The sequence below is a fragment of the Nelusetta ayraudi genome, unplaced genomic scaffold (genome assembly GCF_046127955.1).
Source record: "Nelusetta ayraudi isolate G7.1 ecotype Tasmania unplaced genomic scaffold, CSIRO-AGI_Nayr_v1 ptg000128l, whole genome shotgun sequence".
Classification (NCBI taxonomy): domain Eukaryota; kingdom Metazoa; phylum Chordata; class Actinopteri; order Tetraodontiformes; family Monacanthidae; genus Nelusetta; species Nelusetta ayraudi.
In genome coordinates this window covers 1,149,025-1,175,742 of record NW_027466178.1, presented here as the reverse complement: position 1 = coordinate 1,175,742, position 26,718 = coordinate 1,149,025, and the positions used below count along the sequence as shown (strand labels likewise).

General features: G+C 45.9%; 1 protein-coding gene across 3 annotated transcripts in view; it reads right to left on the bottom strand.

Moving 5' to 3' along the window:
• LOC142904492 (insulin receptor substrate 1) overlaps window positions 1-26,718 on the bottom strand; it is a 41,707-nt gene continuing 14,989 nt past the window's right edge. Inside the window, exons 4-5 of one of the 3 annotated variants that reach the window (XM_076050620.1) lie at window positions 22,445-22,523; window positions 1-2,491 (exon numbers count right to left, since the gene is read on the bottom strand). In XM_076050620.1, coding sequence (XP_075906735.1) covers window positions 2,215-2,491; window positions 22,445-22,523 — 356 coding nt within the window. In that variant the 3' untranslated portion in view covers window positions 1-2,214. The remainder of the gene's footprint in view (window positions 2,492-22,444; window positions 22,524-26,718) is intronic. The other 2 variants (XM_076050625.1, XM_076050621.1) reach the window with 2 other exon arrangements.

Genomic DNA, 26,718 nt, shown 5'->3' with positions numbered 1-26,718 from the left:
TTTTTCTTGTTGGACTTTTTTTCATTTAGTCAGATGTTTTTTTTTCTCAAACAATAGAAGTAAAACTGTCTACATCAATGGCAAATCTCACAACATCCCCATTCAGCACCACCATCTCTCTGGGGGGAAAAGGAGAGAAAATAATTCAGAGCAGCAGCAGCAGCAGCAGCAGCAGCACTTTTCATGCACATTTTATGAACATTCCCAAACTTGCTTACAATGCAATAAAAGAAGAATACAGTCATCCATATGTTGATAATGTTTGCTTGCCGGAATTAAGAGCAACACCGTTTTTGTGAGCTTTCGTGCTTTCTCTCTAAATTACAAGTACCTTGAAAGCGTGAGAACATGAGAACATCTCCAAAAAAAAACAAAAAAACATCAGAAACCTCGAGGACTAATTGTCATTTGTTTGCCTGCAGGCCTGTGTTACAACTTGTATTTATGCACAGAATCTGGTTTGAAGCCCAATCTGCTTCCCTTGCATCTGAATTTGCAACTGCTTTTAGGGGCAATTCCAAGCACAGACTCCAATCTGTTCATAATAAAGCTTCATTGCTGTGCTCGAGGCCATCCAACTGTCATGTGACCAGAAGGAGCAAGTTCATGAACTTGCGAAGGCAGGCAGGCAGGCAGGCAAACACATGAGAGAAGCTGCTGTAGATGCACATTTCACAGACCCGGTCTTTCTGCTTTTCTTCCTGTGTTGGCAATTTGCTTTTTCCTCAGTCTCTTTTTCGCTCCTGTGATGGAAGTCTTAGTCCAATTCAAGGTTAAAGCATAGGCAGGCATTCACAATGACCTTTATCTCAACACAGGCAAGATATGTCAGAGGTTTTGAGAGAAAACAAAAGAAAACACCAGGGAAACACCAGAAGTAACAATTTTCACTTTTGAAAACATAAAGCAAAGCAATACATCCAGACTTGAGAGCTGACGGCTGCTTGAGGTGAGGTTGGAGATGAGTCTTTTTGCTTACTTTTGGCACTGATGACCCCCCCTCCCAGAAAAAGTTCTCCATTACAGTCCATACAGTCATCTACTTCAGGGCCAGGTTTGTCCATTAATTCATCCGATAAATCACAAACATATACAAGTAATTTTACATGTACTGTACAGCCGAAAAGAGACAAAAATAGACACAAAAATAGACTCCATGTATTCTGCTAGGACAGCTCTATTAGTGTTAGCTGCAAATACGGGGCAGAGTGATGCATTAAGAAGTGACAGACAGGCACTTAAGTGCTGATGCATAGCGGAGATTAGAGTTAGAGCCAAGCAAAGGACAGAAGGGGATTGAAATCGCTTTCACTTAACCCCATTCTCAAACAAATTCATAAAACAAACAACAGAATTTATTCGTACCTTGACATTATTGAGAATTGACAACAAATTTTTTGCACTGACAAAGATCCCTTGCACAGTGCGAAAAGCAGCGTGCTGACTGCTACAAAGCGAGCATTAGCAGGTCTATTCATAGGGTCCTTATCCCCGACTGTTTGTACCCACAGTAAATTAGCATCCTGAGACCAAAGGGGATCAAGTGGGACATAAATGTCTGGCGCTAATAGCACTAATGGGATTGCTTGGCTCTGTGTCAGGGGTCTCGCCCTGAGCTAAAGTCAGCAGGTTGGTCATCCTGCACCATGATAATATCCTAATCTGGCTTGAGCTGACCAGCTAGCCGCTACACTTCCTGCCACCAGTTGCTTTACTCTGTTTGTGTGTGTGTTTGAAATACTTAAGGTGTATGGCTCTGTCAAAAAGGAGGCTTAGCGGTTATGCTAATATATCTCACAATAGCCAGCTCTCACGTGTAGTGTTGCAGGTTTAAAAAAAAATAAAATAAATGCTGCATCCATCCCTGGTTTGGTACCTGTTATCAAATTTTAATGACAAAGACAAAACTAATTACAAACATTCTCCATTTCACTCTCCGTGCTAACGGCTATGAATGCAGCCAAGCCCACACTGACGCTACCTATGTTGACCTGCACTTTTAGTCAAACTACATTATCATGAGCAGAAAAATACCTCAAAGGTTTATTAAGCTGAGGCTAAACTGAAATGAAATGGCTACAATATGTAAATGAGGCACTTTTTGAGCTGATATATACACATTTGTTGACTCTCTTTGTTTTTTCTTATCTAATACCATTTAATTTCACAGAGGAAAAAAAAACATTAATTTTTGTACCCTTCTCTGATCGGCTTTCACTCGAGGAATGAGAGCAGCAAATGGCTTGTTGAAAAACTCATTTGGCACGAGCACCTGCAGGTAAGTCGTTTTTCTGTTTTTGTGACCGACAACATAAAAGACATTGATTTAATAGAGAAGAACAAAATTCGATCGGTTTCCACCCAAGTCCACAAGTTCATGTCCTCCAGTTTTTGACGTGATTGGTTACCGCGTGATGATGGGGCTGCGTTCCAAGAAGTGAGCGCCACCAGATTGTTTTCCCCCCGATGACGTTGCACTGACATCAGCACTCTGGAAAGACACGGAAACAAAAAGAGGAACAACAGTTTAGATGTTGAGTAAACAGCAAAGCAAGATACAGAGCGGGAATAAATATTTTGACGTGTGTACGTAGATCTATGATTACAGCCTCGGTCTATCAGCCTCTGACCTTAAACGAATGGCGAGAATAAACAAAGGAGCGGAACGAGCTGAGCGGAGAGGCGCGGACAGACGATGGTGGCAGTGGCAGCCAGCAGGGAGGAAGTCAGGGCACCTACTCTGCCAGCCCCAGCCATGTTTGGACAGCGGATAACAGATTAGCAGGAATGCACACATGATGATAATTCTGGAGTGTAGAGTTGCGCACGTTGGCGATCGAGGGCAAAAGTTGAGAGCCGCCGTGCAGCGAGAGCCGCTGGCCACAATGAAATGAAGGAAAACATCGTAATGAGACGCGGCAAACCGAGGCTCCAGCAAGGGAGGATTTATGAGTTTTTAGACAAACTGCCGCTATAACAAATATCACATGAAATCACCCGTCTGATGTCACGGTGGTGTAGTCTCTATGTGATACGCAGCTATACGCCATAGAACCACTACAAAAGGTCACAACACCCTGAGAGCAGGAGGAAGCGGGTATTGAAAATGGATGGATGGATGGATGGATGGAGGGATGGAGGGATGGAGGGATGGATGGATGCGCCTGAAGAGGCAAATCTATCTTTGAACCATTCAGTTTTTATATCATAAATGGGCAAAGTCGCAAGTCCTCCTGGTGAGCTGCAGTACTGAAATCAACCCCTCCCTCTAAACTTCAAGCTTATGGTTGTTCTTACACTGACGTCTGCTTGAAGTGTCTCTAATCAGACTTGCTGCAATCAGACAAGATGCCGGACGCAACAACTGGCTTGGAACTGGGTGGGAATTTACTAGCATAGCGACCTGAGATGGTGGAGACACTTTACAGCCCAGTGACTTGTCGTGAGCGCAGCTCACCTGCCGCTGACACAGCACCGCCGGCTGCCCCACTATAGGACCATATCATTAATATCCTTATGAAACTCTGCAGAGCAGGCTGGCCACAGTTTCATCAGTCTTGATACGAGGCCAGTCGGACACATTCTGTCAATATCAGGAAGAACCAAAAAACGACAACAATCTGTCAGCGCTGCCGCCGCCTTGATTTATGCCTCATGCCGCAAGCCACCTGACCCAAATTGATGGGCCCCGCCCACGCTGACTCCCTCTCTCTACCTTCCTGAGTCAGATGGAGAGCAGGTTGGGTCAAAGCTATCACGGTGTGTGTCGCTGTCAGATTGTGAGCCCTGAAAGCACAAATGACGGTCATAAAGATAAAGTTGATGCTCTTTACAGCGGCGCTGGCTCACAGGTGAGGCACTCACTCGGCAAAATAACTGATGTGGAAGAAGAGAGAGAATTCCGAATGCCCCCCCCGACCCCCCCCCCCCCACACACACACACACACATTATCCCCCAGCCCCCACCTCCAACCACACACCCTCCCCTCTCCCAAACTTCCCGGCAGCATTTGACTCTCTAATTGCATGAAGACACTCTATATTTAAGATCCCTCTCTCTCTCTCTCTGTCTCTCTTTTCCTGGTTTGTCTTCTTGCTACATTGAGTCTATATTTAGTCGCCCCCCCCCTGCCCTTGCTCTCGGTGCAGACGGTGCCCACCAGCCGTGATGGCCTGCAGAAGAGCGGAACCGAGCCGCTCCCCCTCCAACAAAAAAGCAACACAAACAAATCCAGCCGAAGGGGGCCGGGAGAGACAAACCCACCACACACACACACTGGTGCACTGCCAGGGACACACACGAGAAAAACTTAACGTTGGGAATTAAACCAGGCCTAGGCAAACTATGGCCCGTGGGCCATATGAGGCCCGTTCAGCTTGTTATCCGGCCCTTCGAACTTGAAGAAATTATATTAACAGTAAAAAAAAAAGGGAATAAAATAGTTGCATCAGCGGCTTCAGAGACACTGATTTTGTTGCAACTTTGCGTTGGTTCATTTTCAATTGACACTAATGCAACATGTTTTCTACAATATCCCATGATGTATTTTTTCCTCCTATGATGTGGGTCACCAAAACACTGGAAGGGCGACGCCGTGCAGGCAGTGGTTGTAAATTTAGCTTCATTCACGATGCGGCCTCGTGTAACACAAGCTGGACACTGTTCCCAAACCCGACATGGGACACGCTGTCCCTGGCCGCAACACACGGCGGCCAAAGCGTAAATGTTTGGGAGTTTAGAGAAGGTTATCTGATTGGCCTGCCGCCTCTGTCACACACTTTCACCGTTTGGCTGATTCAGACTCGTTCCTCCAGCTCAGGCATGGGTTTAGCGTCGATTCAATAAGGAGCTAAACACCGCGGGGCTTCGAAGACACTGAAGTGGTTGCATCGATATATTTTTTCCTTTTGTGACGTGGGTCACCAAAGCTCTCCCTCTCCTCCTCTCTCTCTTCCTCCTCCTCCTTCTCTTCTCCCCTCACCCTCCGTTTAAATCAGGAGGTTAGACGAGGCTATCGGCCCCCGCAGCCCACGTCTAGCCAATAACAGCTCCCCGCCCCCTGCGTGTCTGCTCTGTGTGTGTGTGTGTATGTGTGTGTGAGTGTGTGTGTGTGCGCGCAAGTGTAATTAAAAGAGTCTGGGGCTGTGTGATGTCTCAACTGAGGGCTGCCTGAAAAAACGAAAGGCAACTTTTTCTCTCTCTCTCTCTTGGTCGTAAATCGGTCGCAGCTCTCTGTCATTTTCATTCCTCAGCCGCCACAGTGGCTCTGCTTGCCACAGAGCCGCTCGTCGACGGGCTGAGGCCACGAAAGTGCACGTGTGTTGGTGCTGGCCGACGGCAGCAGCAGGTATGAGATGATACAGTCGGGAAGGTCTGAAAGCGAGAAGGTCTGAGGCTCCGGCGGCTTGGAATGATGCACAAGCAGGGATGGAAATCCCCGTAGCGTTTAACACTAATCTCATCTTTTCATGAGCTAAGAGGCATAAAACGCACTCCTCCTCCTCGGAATGTCTCAAATCCTCCCTTCAAAGTCAAACGTATGTTTTTGGATTTTTTTTTTTTTTTTCGTTCGCCAGTCTCTAAAGCTGCAGAGTGGCTCGTCCAGCAGACGGCAGGGCAGTCGTCCCTCACCAATGTCTCTGATTGAAGCACACAGTTCTGAAAATGAGCCCTTTGTGATGTCACAAAAGAGACTCTTTAGAAAACACACGCAGATGACTCAACTTTCACAAGAAGCTAAAACCCATCTTTCTAGTTCTGGCCGTCTCATTTATTTTCTAGAGATCTACAAATTTTGGGGGGGATAAATTTGTTTGCAGGGGCTGTTTCACAGGTTGCACATTTGCACAAAGGCAGCACATTTTCAATCATTTGTAGTTTGCAGGTAGAAGTAAGAAATGCAGCACAAGTCTGTATTCAGTTAGCGATGTAGTCAAAATGGCACCGACCAAGACCAAGACCTCATCCAGACTAGAGAGTATCAAGACCAAGACCAGAACAAGACTGCATGGAGACATCAAACATTACAGTGTTATTGGCTGAGTCTCCACTGGACAGGATCAAAAACCCCCGAGTCGGTCCAGTCCAAGACCAGACCCAGTAAAAAAATGCCTCTGAATCTGAGACCCTGAAACAGTGGAGATGGAGACCTATCTCCAGTACTACAACACTAGATTCAGTATCTGTAACAGCACAGATCACTTTGGCTCCCTCGTGCAGTTCTTCCGAAGTGACGCCGGGAAGTCTGTGGCACCCCGAGACATCCTGGTGTGCGTCCGATTTCACAGGCATGAAATTGCGCGTCTGCCAAGCGCGACAATCAGCTGAAAGCGACACCGGCGACGCTGCTCGGCTGCCTCGTGTCAGCTTCAAAGGCAGCGCGGAGTGAGGTTCGTGGCAACTGCGCTGGCTTGGAACGGGTTCCTGTGACCCAGTTTTAGGGAGAAACGGAAGAATTTCAACACCAATGGGACCTGGCGAGAAGGCACACCTGGCCTCACTCACCTGCCCTCACCTCTATGTGCAGGGCAACACTGGAGTCACAACAGCCTTGGTCTACAACCTTCATGCGTGATCCCAGGAACCCTAACCCTAACCCTGTGACCGCTTCCTGCTTTTAAAAATCACTCATTTTCTTGAAGATTATACAAACTTTAACGAGATAAGCTTGAACGTCGGAAGGTTCTTTTTCTTCTTCTAGTTATTTTCTCAATTATTTTAGCGCTCGTGCACGTCTAAACTTCAAGGCAGCCGCGCCCTAAATCACAATTCGCGCAAACCGCAACGCTTTTCAACACGACAGCCGGCTCTCAGCCGAAGAGGAAAAACTTTAAGGAGTTCACCACGTCCCGGCTAACCTCACTTCCACTGTGTTTAAACGGAAGCTAGCCCCACAAGACCTCGAACCCAAACCTGCAGAGGAAAATTCTGACTCACGTACTGCTGACTGTGGCATTGACATCACTTTTAAAGTCTGTTTTGTTCCTCTTTCAAGTGGACTAAGGAGCAAAGCGATAATTTAGCGATAAAATAATCAGTAAAATGCAACAAATATTCTAAACGAAAACTCCTACATTTAAAGGCAGAGAAAAAGGAAATCAGGGCAGAAATTAGGTAGGAAACACTATTGAATTAAACTTGATCCTGTTGTGCGACATCTACGTTGAGTGCAACACCAGACGTTGACTTGAAATGAAAACAGGCGACAATAATGTCGTCGCAGATACAACAATTAAGGCCATCTTAATTTTTAACACCACCAACTGGAGGCTCCTCGTTTATTGGGAGCATTTTCTATGGAACGACGGCATTGAACGCAGCATACTGGATCTTTATGTGTGGCTGTAAATCCCCATATATTACGAGGGCGTGGCAGGCAGGGAGGACGGCCAGTTCCAGCTGCGATGACACACACACACACACACACACACACACACACACACACACACACACACACACACACACACACACACACACACACACACACACACACACACACACACACCCTGAAGTGAGAAAAGCTACAAGATCCACTAGAAGCTTTGAAGCTTTTCTGCCTGCTTGAGAGGCTGCCGGTCGACTTCATCATGATATGGCCCAGCGGGAGAGACAGAGTGGGTGTGTTATGGCACACAGAAGAGCTGGAATGTGTGTGTGTGTGTGTGTGTGTGTGTGTGTGTGTGTGTGTGTGTGTGTGTGTGTGTGTGTGTGCGCGTGTGTGACAGGAAGAGACAGACGGGGCAGCGCTGAGTGCGAGGAAAACGGGGGGAGTTACAAAGCAATAGAGGCACATTCATGGGGAAAAACCACATTTACTGCCCACGTGTAGTTCTGGTATTTTTAGATCTAAAATATCCAGTTTGCATTCAAGAGCCCGTTGGAACACTGTTTGCTTTTTTCTTTCCCGTACTCGACTTTCAACAAGTCGCAGACGGCAGAGGGCAAGAACACCTTCTGCGGATTGAAAGATTGATTGAGCCTCAGAAACTCAGCTCGAGAGTTGTACAAGGCTTTTTTTGGTCAAGAAAACGACTTGAAACTTGATCTCAATGTTAAAAAGATGTTAAAAAAGAAATGCACATGCATGTGCATGAAACGAGACAAAACGGATGTGACGGGTCCAAACCAACAGTCAGTGGTGCTCGTTAGGGGGTGAGCGTGCAGGGGGGGCGCTGCAGGGACGGCTCTCACTGCCTCAGGCGCAGCGAGTTGACCAGCCTCCTCCGTCAGCCAATAGGCTGCGAGACGGCACAGAGGGCGGAGCAGTCACGTGGTTGCACTTTCTTTTAATTCACAATTGTCTGATGTCTTATTGTTGTGAACCAAAGAAAAATCCCTTGAAATCCTCAATCATTGATTGATCGAAATAACAACAGCGCAGCCGTCGCTGGCTGGCTGTCAGCGGAACACGGTGGCATTATAGTGCTGCAGTTGACTCCTGACCTTCTGCCAACACCCCCCCCCCCCCCAACACACACACACACACACAGATAAGAGTGAGTGCAAGTGCTTTTAAAAGAGTCAGCAAAGAGCCATAAAACATCTATTAAAGCAGGTGCAAACGCCCCCCCCGTCTTACATAAAGCAGGACGTTTCGCCGGCAAAAGTCCCAAAAAAAAGATTGGTCCAGATTTCGACGTTTTTACAGTAGAAGGGTTCAGTGAGGGCAACTGGACTGGTTCTGGATGAGAGGTGAAATGTCTTCAACAGCACCAGAACCAGTCCAGTTTCCATATTCGAGGGACGACGCCGTGCAGGCAGCGCTTGTAAATTTAGCTTCATTCACGATGCGACCTCGTGTAACACAAGCTGGACACTGTTCCCAAACCCGACATGGGACACACTGTCCCCTGGCCACAACACACGGCGGCCAAAGCGCAAATGTTTGGGAGTTTGGAGAAGGTTATCTGATTGGCCCGCCGCCTCTGTCACACACTTTCACCGTTTGGCTGATTCAGACTCGTTCCTCCAGCTCAGGCATGGGTTTAGCGTCGTTTCAATAAGGAGCTAAACACCACGGGGCTTCGAAGACACTGAAGTGGTTGCAAGTTTTCTTTGGTTCATTTTCAAATTGACATGAAAGCAACATGTTTTCTACAATATCCCATGATATATTTTTTCCTTTTGTGATGTGGGTCGCCAAAGCACTCCATCCATCAACTGCTGCTGCTTTCTCTGTCAAATTTTACAACCCATTGTGGCCCCACCAGTCAAACGGTTCTAGCTCAACCACTTTCTGCCTTCTCTGTAAATCTCTCGAAGTAACACGCGTGCACGCGCTCGCTCGCTCGCTCACACTGATACATAAAGTGAGCGCGAGTCGGAGCCGCGCTGGCTTTCCGAGTAAAGGCTTTTCCCCGAATGCCAGCGGCTTCGGCTCCTTGACGCAGACAGAATGAAACTCAACACTGTGTTGCGACATCGCTCGGCAAGTCAGCGAGCTGGGTGGAGAGGAGAAGTGGGGTTGTGGGGAGTAGGTGGGGGTATTCGCTGCCTTAGAGACACAAAAAAGTTGAGGCCATCACACCGAGCCCAGCGTCGACCGCAGGAGGGTCAAACTCAAACACACAAAATTTGAAATTCTCGGCCCAACGTTATTTTATTTGGAAAAATCTTCCTCCAGATAGAACAGAACAACCTCTTGGAGCAAATGGAGCCAAACAACCTCAATATGGAACAAGCATAGCTTAATACTATACAATAAATAACTTCATATTGCACACATGCAAAATCCAATTTGTAATAAAAAAAAAAAAAAAAAAAAAAAAACTCCTCCAAAAAAATGTCAATTAAATCATATGGCTCTTTTGCTCTTCTGATTTGAATTTCCACTGACTAATAATAAATCTACTTAAAATAACAACAATAAACCAATTAAGTCATAATAATATCCTTCAATGAACATCCTGTCCTGATTAACGCGCCAAAACACACAGCAGAGCATTCTGGGATTTACAGTATTAACAGTACATCTGCTGTATAGTACCGGCTTGGCCAGCAGCTCTAGATTTTGTATTGGCCTCGAGGGCCGAATATAATTACACTGTGGGCTAAATTTGGCCTGCGGTCCAGAGTTTGACCCCCATGGTCTACTAGGTACAGTCACGGTCTTCATTTAGTCCTCAAGGAAAAAACACGAAGCCGCACAAGTTAAACACCAACAGCTTTGCCTCGGTATCCATTCGCAAACACAAATTGTCTATTTGCGTTGATGATGAGCCGGTTAATGCATGGAAATGTTCTGCACATTTGTATATTTAAATGCGTGTGGGCAGTCAGGCGTCTGAGTGAGCGTCGCGTTCTGCCTTTTCAGCCAGTTCCATTTTGTTTGTTTTTTCACCCCTCACTTGCGTCTGCGTTAAATTAAAAAAAAAATCACAAAGAGCTCATTTAAATTGTAAATGCGGCGGAAGCGTCGCATGCGAAAAACCAGCGACACAAATAAAGAACATAAAGTGAATCTCCACGCGTAAGCATGATTTTAATGGACACGTATGTGCGCCTGTAAATATGTACAGAGGAATAATTGCAATGATATACGGGAACACATGCAACATTTACTGTAGACGTGCAGAGGCATCAAATGCAAAGAGGTCATCTCTCATCTATTTAGTCCGTTCATTTCAGTTTAAAGAGACTTTATGACGACAGTTTTTATGCTGTTGTTCTGTAAAACAGTAAAAGCCTGTAAAAGCTGTTGATTCAACTCATGTGTTTTATTTTTGGCCAGAAGGCTCAGCTTAGTTTCTTTCCTTCTTTCAGTCTTAGTCGCCTCTTACATTTTTTTCTCTTTGCTCTCTTACTAATTTACAAAGTCATTTCGCCTGGGGATTATAATTAGAGTATTCTGATTCAGATTTCAAACTACTGATTGCAACCATGTGAACGTCTCAATGGCTTGTCATAAGACCTTCCAGTTGGGTGTCGCCTCGGTCTCATGATGTCATAATATGAGCAGCCTGATGAAGAGCGCCGTGGAAACACGAACCGTCGCCGCACTGGAACACCAAGTTGGTCGATTCATGGACACTTGGTGCTTGTGTTGTTTGCACTGAGTTAATCACCTCGTTAGGGAGCAGCATGTTATGCATTAACTGCCGAAGCATTGAACAGTTGGACATGCACTTTTGAAAGCTTGGAGAAAGTCAATTGGAGTTCAGCAAGGAAAGGTTAGAGTGCATTTTCAGGGTGCATTTTAAAATTTTATCCCAAACTCTGGGCAATCTGGGGATATCTGAGAGACCGTGAAAGATTGAGGAGACTGGGTGGAGACTGGGTGGAGACTGGGTGAAGGGTGGGTGAAGGGTGGGTAGGGACGAGGGGGGATGGTGGAAACTGGGGTAGATGATGAGGAGAATGAGAAGAGCGAAGAAAAAAAGAAAAAATGGGGAGAGAGTGGGAAAGAAGACAACACTCCTTCCGCACACGCACAACATCCTTCCCACATTAGGCCCATCTTCCATCATTTCTTCTCCAGACTTTTTACATCCTCCTTCATGTCCTTCAAGATGGGAGAGAGAGGGACGAGACACTAGCAGGAGGTTGGTGGAGTGTTTAGGAGGTAGAGTGAGGGGATGGAGGAGGGCAGGAAAGACTGGAGAGATTGGAAGAGACCAGTCATGGACAACTATTGAAAAGAAGAAGCACAAACGCACAATTTTAAACAAACACACACAAACACGCAATCAAGCAGCCGCACACGTGCGTCACAAGTTGTGTGTATCTTCATGTCAACAGCCAGATTTTTCCTGTTAGAATAAAGGCTGGTCAGACGCAATAGATGAGAATTAAATCATTGTCAAAAAAAAAAAAAAAAAAAATCGTACCAATCAGCAACAACTGGCCAACGAGCTGAGTCGCGCGTGTGTGTGTGTGTGTGTGTGTGTGTGGGATGGTTTACTCCTGCGTGTCCAAAAAGTGATGCCAGAGTGTTTCCATGTGTTGGTTAATGTCCCCCTACATCAGTGTAAAGATAAATGGTGTAATTATTAATAGAGCTTGTCCTTATGCCAGACCAGTGCAAACACAACACACACACACACGACCCCGTGGGTGTTGCGCTACTGCATGGATTTTGATTGGAAAATGTGGCGCGCACCTCCCTTGTAGCTAAGACAGACAGACAGACAGACAGACAGACAGACAGACAGACAGACAGACAGACAGACAGACAGACAGATAGACAGATAGATAGATAGATAGGAATGAGTGAGTGAACTGATATTGAAGGCGACTGTGAGCGATTTCAGTCCAGCTGTTGCTTTGTGTCTGTGCACGATTGTTACATCTGAAGGTTCGTCGTGGAGCAAACTTTGAGAGACAAATATTGACCCAAGAACCCCCCGAGGCTCCACAAGTCACCCTCCGCCCCCCTGCCCCTCCTCCTGTTTCTCTGGCTTTTTTCCGAAATGGAGCGAGAGACGTTTTTTTCTCTCTTTTCCGTTCCTTCCACAATATGGACCACTTTTATTTCGCAGGCCGCCTTTGTGCTTCATCGCGTCACGTCTGTGAACAGAGAGGCCCTTTGTCCTTCATTTTTCTTCACGTTGCGTTCAGTAATGTGAAGACTTGCAGGAGATCCAGAGGACCCCCCCGCCCCCTCACAGATCTTCAAACGTGTGCGGTTAATGCAGCACGATTTTCCTTATATCCCTTTTCCTTGGACAGTGATTTGTCAAAATGACAGGGTGACATGGCTGCCTGCACCAGTTACCTAACAGGGATGTAAACAAGCTAAAATTAAACATCAGCTTCTCCGCACAAACCTCACCGTCTTTGCATTGGACGAGCGACGCAAAAATCCAACTACCAATTACGGACAGATGACATTCTGTGCTGTGCAATTTAGTGATTTCTGAGCAGCGGCCTTCCTCCAAAGCTTTTTTTTCCGATTCGTAAACATCTGCAGAGCATGCGGTGCCGAGACTTTGCTGGAACAGCTGGCAGAGCATCGCTGCGTGACTCAAACCAAGAGTGACTGCAAAAAGCACAATTACAACAAAACGGTGAGGTTACCAACCAGCACGTCGCTGAGTCCGACGCTCCGATGAAAATAGAAAATTGTCATGGAACATGGAAGATGTTGACCTGGATGACGAACCAGTGCGTGTCGGGAGCCGTGTTCGCTCGGCTTGGACGTGTCGCACAGCATGACGACACAATGACGTTGTAACGTTGTGAGTCAAGACACCGCAGGCCGCTGACAGTGTGCGACTAGGCTGATGAGTGGCGAGCACGTGCGCACGTACACATGCACACACACTCAGCTCAGTAAGAAGCGGGTACTGAAAATGGACGGATGGATGAATTGAATTGAATTGAATGTAGCGTCCTGCTAGCTATTAGCTTACTGGGATGGGAAGTGTCAGTCAGATCAAACCTTTCCACACACACACACACACACACACACACACACACACACACACACACACACACACACACACACACACACACACACACACACACACACACCTGAAGCAGCTCACTGCTGCTGCTGGATGGCCACTGCTGCTCATGAATACAAACTATTTGATTTGGAGAGAAAAACAAAACAAAAAAATCAGCAGGAACGTAAACACCCTCTCGGCTCTCCACCGCAAACATGCACACACAGCACAGGCACACACTCTGCTTGTTTGTTCTTGACCGCATATGACTAATCATCAGCGGAGAGGATAGGGGAGGAGAAGCGAGGAGAGGACCGGGCGTCTTTCATTTCCTCAATCTGGGGGCTTTTAGCGCTGCAGCCGGGAGGCGTGACGCTCGCAGCCCAGAAGAACATTGTGTAAAGTGGAAGGATTCAGTGAGGGTAACTGGATTGGTTCTTGTGATCTTGAAGTCATTGGGGCACAATAACAAAGTCCAGTTGAAGATGTCTCTCCTGTCATGGAAAGGCCTTTCGGATGGCAGGAGAAACGTCTTCAACATCACAACAACCAGACGAGTTGCCCTAACTGGATCCTTCTACTTGAAGGTGACCTGCCAGAGGAGGAGGAGAGGTGCGGCTGAATGACGCACAGAACGGCAAACACAACAGAAACACCAGCATTTAAAGAACCAGCGGTGGGGAAAAACAGCGATTTCTCCAAACTTGCACACTCTCTGGTCTGCTGGGCTTCTGAAAACAACGCAATGTCACACAACTACGTTGCAAAGATCAATTTCAGTTCTACACAGAATCAACAGCTTGAAATTTGGGGGCAAGCTTGCATGGATTTTGGTAGATATTGTCGTCGACTGCTTAGTTTCAAGAGCGGTTCCACAGTGTCCCTGTGGAAAAGTTCCCTTTGTGATGTCACAAGGAACACTGGCTTTTCTCCTATGTTAATAACCCTTAATAACCCTGTTAGTACGCTTTTTAAAATTGAGCTCTACAAAGGTTTTTAGGGACGATTTATCATGCAAAACTTCAAGATATAAAATCTGAAAGTGGGGCTCTGTAATTCTACAGCAACAGAAGAGAAAGTCCAGAGACAACACGAGGCTGAGGGGAAAACGTTATGTCAACTCACACAGGCTCAGGGTGGCAGTTCAGCCAACAGATGGATGGCACGACTCCCACTTCCACACGCCGGCCCCATGTTGTTCTAATGACGTCATCCCATGCCAGAGTTTCACAGTTCGCAGCCAAACGGGGATTTAATCGCCATTAAAAGCACATGTGCTTCAGCAACAAAGAACACCCCACACGGTCGGGCATGAGTTGGCGCTAAACCTGATCCGTCTCGTGCTACTTCAGCTTCCAGCACAGAGCCAAGGTAGCAAGTTGGCAAATCAGTGTAAAAGCACTTTTGCCGGCGTCGTGCTTCAAAAACGTCTCAAATGCCGTATCAAAAGAAGACAGAAATATCACAAAAACTTGCCGATGTCGGCGATGAAATCCAACCCACAAAAATCTGATCTGGAACAAGGCACATGTCTTCGCTTTATGTACAACTCACAACAAAAAAATAAATAAAAAAAATAAAAACAATTCCGGGGGGGCGGGGGGGACAGCAACACATTGTTACTCAACCAATAAAGGAGAAAAGCCAATAAATCAGCTCCTTCATAAAAAATCATCTACCTCTCAGAAGCCTTCTGCATTCTGCAGGCTTCTGTTGTGAGGCAAGAAATCAATTTAATCCAGAGAAAACCACTTCCAGTCACAAAGGCCACACACACACACACCCACACACCCACACACCCACACACACACACACACACACACACACACACACACACACACACACACACACACACACACACACACACACACACCTTTGGCTCGGGCCAAGTTAGGCAACGTAATGAAGAACAGTCGCAGGAAGCGGCTGCTCCCCCGCTGACGTGGGCTGCAGGCCGTGCTAACGACCGCTCTCAGGGCCAGTAATGGCAGCGCTCAGCAAACACGCTCCTTTATTCGATCTCCGCTGATGACTTACATAAGGCACGTCGGGGGCACTGTTTGTTCCTTCTCGTCTCCCGCCCGTATAGAACATGACAATGATTATTGGCCAGAGCGCTGGAACAGACAGGTGATGGGCTCAGACTCGGACCGCTGCTTGGCAAAAATTGCCCTCTGGTTGTTTGCGCAGAGACGAAAATTCTTCATTCTTAATCAATTTGGAGTCTGGATGGCACCGAGCCGCCCAGAGCTTGGACCCCGATCGATGGGTGAGGATGACGTAAGCGCCGCGTGAGTGTGTTCAGCTGATAGTTTGACTCCAGACGGCCAGAGTTGGGCAATGGGTGTAAAGTTAAGAGATGGCCCCGTTGCTCTCTTGACCCCTTTGGCTTGGTTGTATAACTTTACAGGCAGTTCTCCGAGTCCACTTTGTAGAATTATTGGCTAAAAAATGCACAGGGAAAAGCCCATTCACTTGGATTTACTGCCACTCTGCGAGGCCGTTAACGTCATGAACTCATAACCTCTGACAATCCAGAGCCTCAGTCATCCTGACAGCTAATTATTAACATCTGCGATTGGTTCAGCTTTTTACTTTGAAATAAATAAATAAATACATAGCTTTTCCTTTTTTCAGAACACCTTCACTTCAATGGAGGTGTGTTTAGTCAAACACCTTCAGCAGCAAAGAAGGTATGAAACTGAAAAGAATGTGCATTCAAGGGGGCAAACTACATGCATTTACGTGCAGAATTTGTTATTTAAAATACAGTATATGTATCATTAATTAGCCAGGTAATGGTTGCTGCTCTGGTTTAGGAGGAGGAAGTGGGGGATGCATCAACATTATATCTTCATTTGTCATTGGTATCCAGACCAAAAAAAAAACAGACACAGAAAAGAAGCATTTTTTTCTGGGACGCACAATGAAACTGTCAACAATGAATTCCAGCAGCAGCGGCTGGCTCCACCAAATCAGCTTTCTTTTGGTCCTCTTGTCACGTTCCTCCTGAACAGGTGACCACAAGTTATTCCGCTGCAGTCACATGATTCCAAAGGCCTCCCTGCCAGCAGTAATCGGGACTTTCTGGGAAACGTGGGGGATTTTAAATGGCCGCCGCCACCTGAGAATAACTTGACCTGGTCGGCTGGAGTCCTAAACTGGATTCTCTCACCCCGTCTGTCTCATTCCAGCACCCAGCTTGACCCCGGGATCAACCCTGACCTCCTCTCCCGGGCTCCACCTCCTCCACCTGATCCGCCTCAGCCCTGCGGCACGGCTTAAACGCACACCGGCAAACACAAACAAACATGTGCCGGAAAACCGCATGCGGCCACTTTAAAACAAACACTACAGCCAGACAGAAGTAGGCGCGGGCACAAGAGCAGCACAGTGTGTGAGAAGTGGCTCGTTAGGAGACGCTAATCAGCTTAATGCTCTCCTGCGGCCACAGGCGCTAAGCGCTTTAGAGACAAACCCAGTTAGAGGAGCAGCAGCAGCAGCCGCCGACCGACACTGCAGCGATGAGACGCACACGGAGGGGCCGTTTACAAGGAGATGTTTTTTTGAAACTGCACATTCCTGAAAATGTTCTCGAAAAAAAACGAGTTTACAAAAATTCTAAAAATTTTCCAGTTTACACGGAGACTCTGGAAAAAAACTGAAAACAACTGAAAACGATGTAGTACTATGCCAGGCCTTGTGTGGCGCCGCAAGTTTACTCCCTGAATGCGGAAGAAGAAGAGCACCTGAAACACGCCGTGCTTAAAGAAGCAGCGCTAAGCAGTCGCTAACGACATTAGCACCATGAACAACAGAAAGCCAGATCGCTGGTGAAAAGGCGGTTAAACTTCTGCTTCAAATTACTTTAGAACACAAAGCCTTAAAAGGTCCATGTGAAGGTTGACTGGGAGTCGTGTCAGTAAAAGTTTTCTAATATTTTTGTCATTTAGGTTTCCCAGTCTGCCGACGTCAAAGTAAAGCAGGAGGTTTGCAAATCGCTTTCGTTGCGTTCATTTTCACTTTGCACCCGTCTTCGTGTAAACGTGGCCGGAGACTCAGAGGTGATGATGCTGACATCAATCAAGACCGGGGAGGGGGGTGAGATTCATCTCGGGAGCGGAGCCAACAGACAGAGAGAGGAGGCCAGAAGAACGTAAAACGGCCAACACAAGAGGCTGTTTTGTTTCTCTGGGATGGGTGTGTGAGGATGGAGGAGGGAGAGGGAACTTAAAGTGAGCAAAGAAAGACTCGCTCACCCCGACGCCGCCGCCCTCGCTAACCCCTGTGGGTTGGAGGGAAGCTGCTCAACTCTCCCAGGCAGAGCCAGAAGCACTCGGCATGCATCCCACACCAGAGCAGCACAATTGGCGCTGTGTGGACACCGGCATCCAGCCTGTAGAGGGAGCTAGCTGGAGCAGTGCCGAGATCCGGCTGTAGGCTCTAGTGTAGGTGAACTAACACAGTGACACACACTTGCACAGTATGGCCCACACAGCAGCAAAGGAGCTTCACCTGTGCCAGCTTTTCCCTGATTCACCATTTCCCCTGATGGTTGGGGCTCCCAGAGAGCCCAGTCTGGTCCAGGGGTGGGGACTGTTTGACTGGTGGGGCCACAATGGCTTCTAGAATGTGACAGAGGGGCCAGAGCAGCAGCAGATGGATGGAGTGTTTCGGTGGCCCACCTCACAGGAGGAAAAATATATCATGAGATATGTAGAAAACATGTTGCTTTAATGTCAATTGAAAACGGAACCAAAGTTGCAACAAAATCGGTGTCTTTGAAGCCCCATGGTATTTAGCTCTTTATTGAAATGACTCTGAAAACACTGGAAACATGGAGGAAATACCGCTGTTTTATGACCGACGCACTATTAATATAATTTCTTCAAGTTCAGCAGGCCGGATTCAAAGAGCTTAACGGGCCGCATATGGCCCCCAGGCCGTAGTTTGCCCACGCCTGGTCTGGCCTCTGGAGCAAAAAGCAAAAGCCGCCCCATTTAAAAACTTGTATCCACCCCAAATATCAGTTTACGAACACATATCGGCAAAATGTTCTCTGGGTGTTACAGTTGACGGTGAAAAATGATACACCCAAGTGCACTGTGTGACAAGATGTCGCTTCACAGCAGCGATGATATGAGTGTGAATGCTGCAGCCAGCACAAAGAACACAGAAGACCACTGAACACATTTGACTTTGCTCCCAGAAGGCAGGAGTTGAGCCAAACACCAGCACATCAAGACAGCTCACCACGGCCCCAGCCTTCCCTCTGATTCATGCCTTCAGTCCAACAGCCAGAGAGTCTGTGGGATTACCAGTCCAAACTGGCCTCCGCTAGCACACTGCAAAAATCACTCGATATGGTCATACGACAGAAATATCCCCTGCCGTGTGTTGGGTTTATCGGAATGTGAATTATTTCACTGTTTAATAAACACCATGTTCGAACGACGGCGAGATTTGAACCCAAAGTTCAGTGACTGAAGTGGCTACAAAAACGCGAAACTTTGTAGAAACAAACAGTGTGACAGACAAGGGTTTCCCCCCCCGAGACCACTGATGACTAGCAGGCGATCGAGGGGCCGCGTTTGAAAAGCCACATTTACGCCAGCGATGACCAAATCAAATGATGACCAGATGAAGTTTCAACCAGGCATGGGCAAACTACGGCCCGGCGGCAGGCCTGATTAAAAAGCTTAATCAGGCCTGCCGAGACTTGAAGAAATGATATTACAAGTCAGTCAGTCATAAAACAGCTGTATTTCCTCCATGTTTCCAGTGTGTTCCAGAGTCATTTCAATAAAGAGCTAAATACCGTGGGGCTTGAAAGACACTGATTTTGTTGTAACTTTGCTTTGGTTCATTTTCATCTGACATTAAAGCAACATTTTTTTCTACATATCCCGTGATAGATTTTTCCCCCCCAACATTTTAGAACTAATTGTGGCCCCAACAGTCAAAACGTTTATCCGAGGGATAAACTCTGCAGGAGTGGCTAAAATGCCCCTGTGAGAAGAAATTTTTAAAAATCAAAAATTGGTGTGAAAATAAAAATAAAAAAATGGGCAAACAAAAAAAGTTGGGCCCCGATGTGGAGAAGAGGCAGGAAGAGCAGCAGAAAGGAGGCGGCTTGGAGAGACTTGGAGAGGTTCGAGAGGCTGTGGGGCTTTTGTTCTGCACAGTGAGTGAAACACTGCCGACAAAAAAGACAGGAGCTCCCTGTGCATGTGGTGACTGCACATCTATATGTGTGTGTGCGTGTGCGCGTTTGTTTGTGTAGTTGTTGTCCATGCTGACAGCAGTCGGGTCAGCGAGGGTTCCTTCAGCCATTAGCTGAGGAGCTTTCGGCTGATCTCAGCTTCCTGTCCACTGAGTGGCTCCCATCAGCCGCCCAGCCTGGCCCAGTTCACAGCAACCGTGTGTGTGTGTGTGTGTGTGTGTGTGTGTGGGAGTGGGGGTGGGGGGGCTATTAAGCCAAGTGTTTGAGCCACACAGTTCAGGATATTTTATTGTGAATGTGTAAAACTGTGAATTGTAAAAGCAAACACGACGAGGTGCATTGTTGTTGTTGTTGTTTCTCTCTCACACACACATCAAGGCGGAACCCCCTTTACAAAATGCACACATGCACATACACACATATACACGTATACACACACACACACACTTTGTCTGGCCGCCGGCGCCTCTTTGACTGACCAGGCTGCCAATACCATTCATTCCCCCGCCGCTCTGTGTGTGTGTATGTGCGTGCGTGCGCGCGCGTGTGTCTCATGCATTCGAATAAGGGACCAGCCGGTTAAAACATGACTGAGACGGAAGTGGAGGTTTCACTACCGAGAGAATGTCGGCTTTGCCAACACCACGACGGAGGACAAAAGAAAGAAAAAAAGCAAAACAAAGCAAAAGATGACACTTCCTGACACGGAGCAAAGGTCCTTTAACTCCACGCAGGTTCACAGGACACACGGGAATGAACCTGAACAAATTACAAGGAACAAAAGCTGTGTGGATTTACCGGAGATTTGTTAAAAAGCACGAAAGCCTCCGTGGAACGGCAGGCGCTCGCTGGTAAATATTTCAATATATCCAAACAAATTTAAATTTTTAATCCTGCCGCACGCACAAACACTCTGAACAGCCAGTTGGAGGATGCTGCAGTGCAGAGGCGCCTGCAGGATGAAGAGTATCATTAAAAAAAGGGCACATAAATATGGATTAGTCACTTCTGAAAGAGTTTTCTTCCTTCAGGGAGCAGAAATTAATATTTATACTTACGGCTCAGCCCCACCACACCCTGATTTTATTATAGTTCTCAGAACTTTATCACAGTTGCCTTTTTAGGGTTTCATGAGCCGCAGTCCATCCTATTTAGCTTCACTTTGTTTGTTTGCAAATAATATGGTGTTGTAAAACTCGACACACCAGGATGGAGAGTTGACAAAATGCTACGACGTTGAAAATGAAATGCAGAATTGTGCGTTTTAGGGATGTTAACAATTAACGGATTACCGATCAATTGTCGATTAAGAATTTCATCGATTCAATTAAATTAGTCGCAATTGACTGAACATTTTTTACATGGGCAGTTAATATCATTATAACAGTGTAGTGGCAGGAAAGAGCAATTCACCTGGACATAATGTGATGGTCATAATATACCTAGAGCAAATTACTTTTACAAAACTTTAAAAAAATAAAATAAAATTGAAATGTGACCCATAGGGTCATAAGGTCAAACAACTAACGTTTATTTCTCTTAGACATTCATCAACCACTTGTTACCATTTTGTTGTTTGTAAGTTAAAATGAATTAACAGCAGGTGACCTGACAATGATGAGCGAAGCTGACTGACAGAAGAAGCTGCAGCAGCAAACAGTGAAAAAAATATCACTAACTAGTTCAATTGGTCACACATTTGCAGAGTGTCCTGTTGACAAAGGAACGGCTTCACATTCCAGCTCACGAAGTTGCAGTTGCGAGCGGTAAAAGAACAAACGGACTCACGTTACAAGCGAGAAAGTCTGACATCTGCGTAACAAAGGAGCGAAAAACGTTCCGCTCAGAGTTTAAAGGGCGGCTGCGCTGCACTGGCAGCGCGCCGGCATTAACGTGCAATTAGGTCTTCAGTCACATGATACTTGAAAACACCTTATAGCAAAGTAAGCCTGTTGCTCAATACAAAGAGCTGTGACTGACTGTAATAGAGGTGTGGACACAGCAGGTCATGATGGGACACAAAGTGATGACAAGTATGAGAGAGTGAGTGACTGAAGCGCGCACACACACACACACACACACACACACACACACACAAACCTTCGTGTGGTGAACCGAGCAGAAACATTTGTGTGTGTGTGTGTGTTATGAAGTGGCTTGTGGTGGGAGATTGGCCGCACAGCCTTGTCAAGGTCTTGGAGGGATGAGAGACTGAGAACAAAAGAAGGGGCAGATGATAGCAGGGTAGGAAAAACCCAGAGAGAAGACGTGAGAGGAACCTTCTCCCATCGCCAAGGCAACAAACACATGACGCACACACTTCCCTCCACCATGCAAACATCCATCCACGCACATCGTTTATCCCTTTATTTTTTTTTTATAACTCAACTTTTTTTTTTTTTCGAATCAAAATGAGTCTCCTCAAGTCCAACTCGCTCCCGTAAATTGACTCCCCACAAACCGGAGCCGTCGTCACTGAGCTGAAGATGAGATGAAGGCAGTTCGAGGTCCTTTTAAGATAAACTATTGACCACTGACAAGCATTTCATTCAAAAACAAAAAAAAAAACAAGCACAGATTGTAAGTAGATAGATGAGATTCTGTTTAAATATTTAATTCAAAGTTGCTTCTTCCCCTGAATAACAATTTCTACGTTGAGGGGCTCATTAACTGTTGTTTTTACATTTCTGATGAGAGTGGTGGGAAAAGTTAGAGTTCAAAAGACAGTGGAGGAAGCGGGTGGCTTCTTTTTCATTTACGCCGACTTAAAATTTCCCCTCTCCTGAGTTTAAATGCACCAAATCCTCAGAGCTATATTACCGTCATCATCCTCACTGGGTAAATTTGCTTTGCCTTCTCCTCCCCGTGCTTTTCTCTCTGGCCTGATTCTCTGCTTGCTTCATCCTGCCGTCATCTGTCAGAAAGCCAAGCATCAGTGTTTGAGCGAGAGCAACGCGTAATGAAAAGGCCCTTTTGATGTCTATTGAAACAAGGCATCATAATAGTATGAAAGTAAACAGAGATTGACGACAGTCAATAGCTGGCGCGAATGTAGGTCATCAGCAGGGCGAGAGAAATTTCCATGGATGTGTACGAAGCAAACTGTAAAACAGCAGCGTTATCTTTGAACGCTGATAAGAGATGATGGTGTGTATCACCTCTTATTGGGGCAGTTCCTACTTTGACCTGGAATGACAGCACGGAATTACCTAAATGATCATGTGGCCGCACTCCGACGACCTGCTAAACGCAGCTACAAAGCAAAAAGTAATCACAGTGGCGTCACAAAAAGTCCCCCCCGTGCTCATATAAACTGCTGTCAAAAGCTTTGACATGTGAAAAGCCTGGAGAAAAAGAAATAGTTTCCTGATTGCATTTCTCCACCACAGCTTAACTGACATGCCTGCTCCTGTAAAGCTTTTTGAACAGAAAGATTCACAGGGTTTCGTCCTGCTTTCTGAAGCCGACTGTCGTGACTTTCAGAAATTCCATCGCAAACTGAAAAGAGCAAAATAGCAAAACTTTGCGTTGAAGCGCAGCAAAAGTCTTGTTTGAATTTGGTCATTTTTCACGTTAGTTTAGCTTTCACCGCCAACAACCAGCGTTCAAAGACAGCGGCTGGTTTGCGAACACTCTCGTTTAGCTCTTTGCTACCTCAGGCTACGTCAGGTAATTGGATATTTTTTTGGCAACAGCACTCGTATGAAATCAGCACTCATCCACAACATCACTGTTTTTGTTTGCAATGGGGATGAGTGTATTCCGTATTCGTTCATTAAACTTCAAACAACGATCTTTGAGTTTTGCAGAGTGCAACGTGGTTAGCATCAGCTAACAGCTACTTAAGCTGCGAGTAAAACCATGAGGCAGTGAGGAATTTGGCAGTCGCAGAACTTCAGAGGGGGGAAATCGTCATCTCCAACAGTGAAACTTTATCCAGCGTTGGTGGGGGGAAGAAAACATGAAATATTGAGCTAGTAATTAATTCATTGACGTGTGGATGACGTGATATTATTATTAGATATTATTAGTTTATTACGATGTGTACAAGCTGTTTGCACAACAAGTTTTGCTGACAAAGATATTTCTTCTCTTCCCTAAATGCTTTTGACTTCTTCAATTTCTGCCCATAATAACTTAGCGAAAGCTCAAGCATGATCAATTCTGCTTAGTGAGCAGCATGTGTGTGTGTGTGTGTGTTGGAGTGTGTGTGCGGCAGCAGCTTGGTCATCACATCACAAAGCAGTTTTTTCTGTGTGTGTTTTAGTATTCAAGCCAGACTGCAGCTCCGGAGTTCCAGATTCGCCTAATTGGTCGGCAGTGACGACCTGTAATAGACGAAGCCACGACTGACGCAGATGAGCTCATCACTATGGTCTGTGAAGTCATTGGGAAAGAATGCCTCAGCCTCTGAGCCCACCACACGCATGCACACACACACACACACACACACACACACACACACACACACACACACACACACACACACACACACACACACACACACACACACACACACACACAGAACCTTGAACAGAAAACCCAAACTGTGAAAAGCTGTGCGCGTTCACCGACTCCCTGATCTGACCACCCAAACAAAGCAAATCGGACTTCTGAAAACTCGACATCCTTCAGTCGACTGAAACAAACGAGCTCTGACAACAACAAAAAAAGAACATCTCTTTGGCAACTTCACCCAAAGAAATGACCCGAAACTGTATGTAACAAATTAATAGAAAGCCACAAAATACGGCTTTCAGACGTCCCCTCTGTCCTTGCAGTGAAAGTGAGTTGCGTAATGATGTAAAATAGGCCAACGAAAGAAAGTTTACAATGTGCAGAAGCATCTTAATGTTGATGACGTAATCACAAGACGTCAGCGTGCATCTCACAACTCCATCTGTTATTCACATATTGTCATTCAGAAGGAAATATTGGCTGAAACTTCACACGTGGATGCATTCTGTTTCGCAAAAAAAAAAAAAAAAAAAAACCCAATGGAAAGTGAAGCTGCCGAACCCATGAAATAAAGTTCGATTCTTGTCTCTGTGTTGCGCATTCAGCCTTCTTGTGTTAAACTCAGCAAAGCTCGGGACAGACCGCGTTTGAAAGGCACAGCTGATTATCAGCACATTACACAAGTATGCAAACACTCGCGCAGTGCCCCAAGCCTCACCCAGGTTGGGGGTCATGGCCGACCCACGTGATTGTGTTTTACATAACACAACCAGTGCTGTTAGAGTCACATAGCGTTGCCCTCGATTACACGCCCAGCAGGGAGACGAACAGAAGGTAAACTCGCGTGTGTTCTGTGCAGCAGGGGGTGAACAACATGGATCTGTTCTACGCACTCTCTTCGAACCGCCGTCATTCTTAAGCTTGAACAAATGTTGTGTTTTCGTGTTGCGTCAACATGTTTTTTGAAAAAATAAATAAATAAATAAAATAGAAGCAAAATCACCATAATGGCACCGCTTCTTAAATCCCTAAACTCATCAATTTCCAATCATCCACCCTCTAACAACCAAAATATTAAATGACCTGTTTAATTTTTGAGACACAACAGAATCCAAAAAATGGCCTCCAATGCAACTGTAGACAAAATGTAAATGTAACTTTTTAAACATGAGTTACAAAAAATAAGAGGCAAAATGATGGGCCAAAAAATATTTTGGGGCTGGCGCGCGTGTCAGTCACACACACACACACACACACACACACACACACACACACACACACACACACACACACACACACACACACACACACACACACACACACCATTTCAGATGGAGCAGAAATATAAGCTGAAGGACAGCTAGAAGTGTTGATAATAAAATTCCTAATAATAATCTTACAATAATAATAAAAATATGTTTATTTTTCCTTAGAGAAAGTAGAGGTCGCGGTGGCAGAGCTTCTATCAACTAATATATTTTCCTCAGTGGAATACTTTGTGAAAACCTACTCATGACAATTATGTAGCCCTCATACTTTGACTGAACTCGATGCTGTCAAACTCAGCGCTTGAAGAAAAGTAAAAAACACAAACACTTAAAATATTTGCTGCAAGGCAAAAAAGCCACACAAACCCTCACATTCTTCTGTGCAATTCAGACCAGCCGATTTTATTTGGGGTAAAAAATGATCATTCAGCCTCCTGGCATTGTCAAATTCATGAAGACAGTTTGACATTTTACATTTGCGTGTTGCGTAACTGCAGCAAATCTGACACTTTTTCCCACTACTGATGTTCAATTTTAGCCTCTCAGTGCACTGTGCCAAAAAATGCCTCTCAGGCAGACACACACACACACACACACACACACACACACACACACACACACACACACACACACACACACACACACACACACACAAGCTGGTGCCTGCCAAGAGGAAAAACATCCCTGTAATTAAAAAAGATCAAAAAGGCATACAGGATCTAAACAAGCATGCTGTTTCTGAATTGCATTCGGTTCAAATTAATATTGGTCAAGTACGTATTTTCTTTCAATTTAGTTTTTTTTGTTTTTTTTGCTTGCTGGTGTGCAAAACTGAATTTTTCTCATTGCTCCAAAAAACCAAAATCTATTTTTAAGACCCTCTGCAGGCAAATGTAAAAGCAGACGTCAAAAAGCGTAAAAGCTTTGAGTTTTGGGGGCCAGAAATTGTCAATCAACAATTGTGTCGCTGACAAGGAGGGAGGAACGGAATTCCAAAAATTCAGCCAAAACATCACTTTGGAACAAAGATCCTGAGTTGAAGAGCGAAGACACGTGATTGAGTAGAACAACAAAGACAGAAAAGGCAGCGGTACAGAAAACCAGATAATAATGACGAGAGCAAGAGAGTGAGATATGAGGCCACTAATGATGGAGTGTGATCGGGGGCGGTTGCAGGAGAGTCTCCTGGTGTCGGGGCCCGGCCTTCGCTCAGGCTGGCCGGCCCTCGCAGCAAAAAAACACTCAAACAAAAGGATCATTTATTGGAGGAGGAAAGAGGGGGAGGCCGAGCGGGTGGTGCGGGGGGACACTGTACAGAGGCATTTCAGAACTGTGCGAGTGAAACACTGGCCCCATCTCAACATTCACAGCCAGTGTGTAACA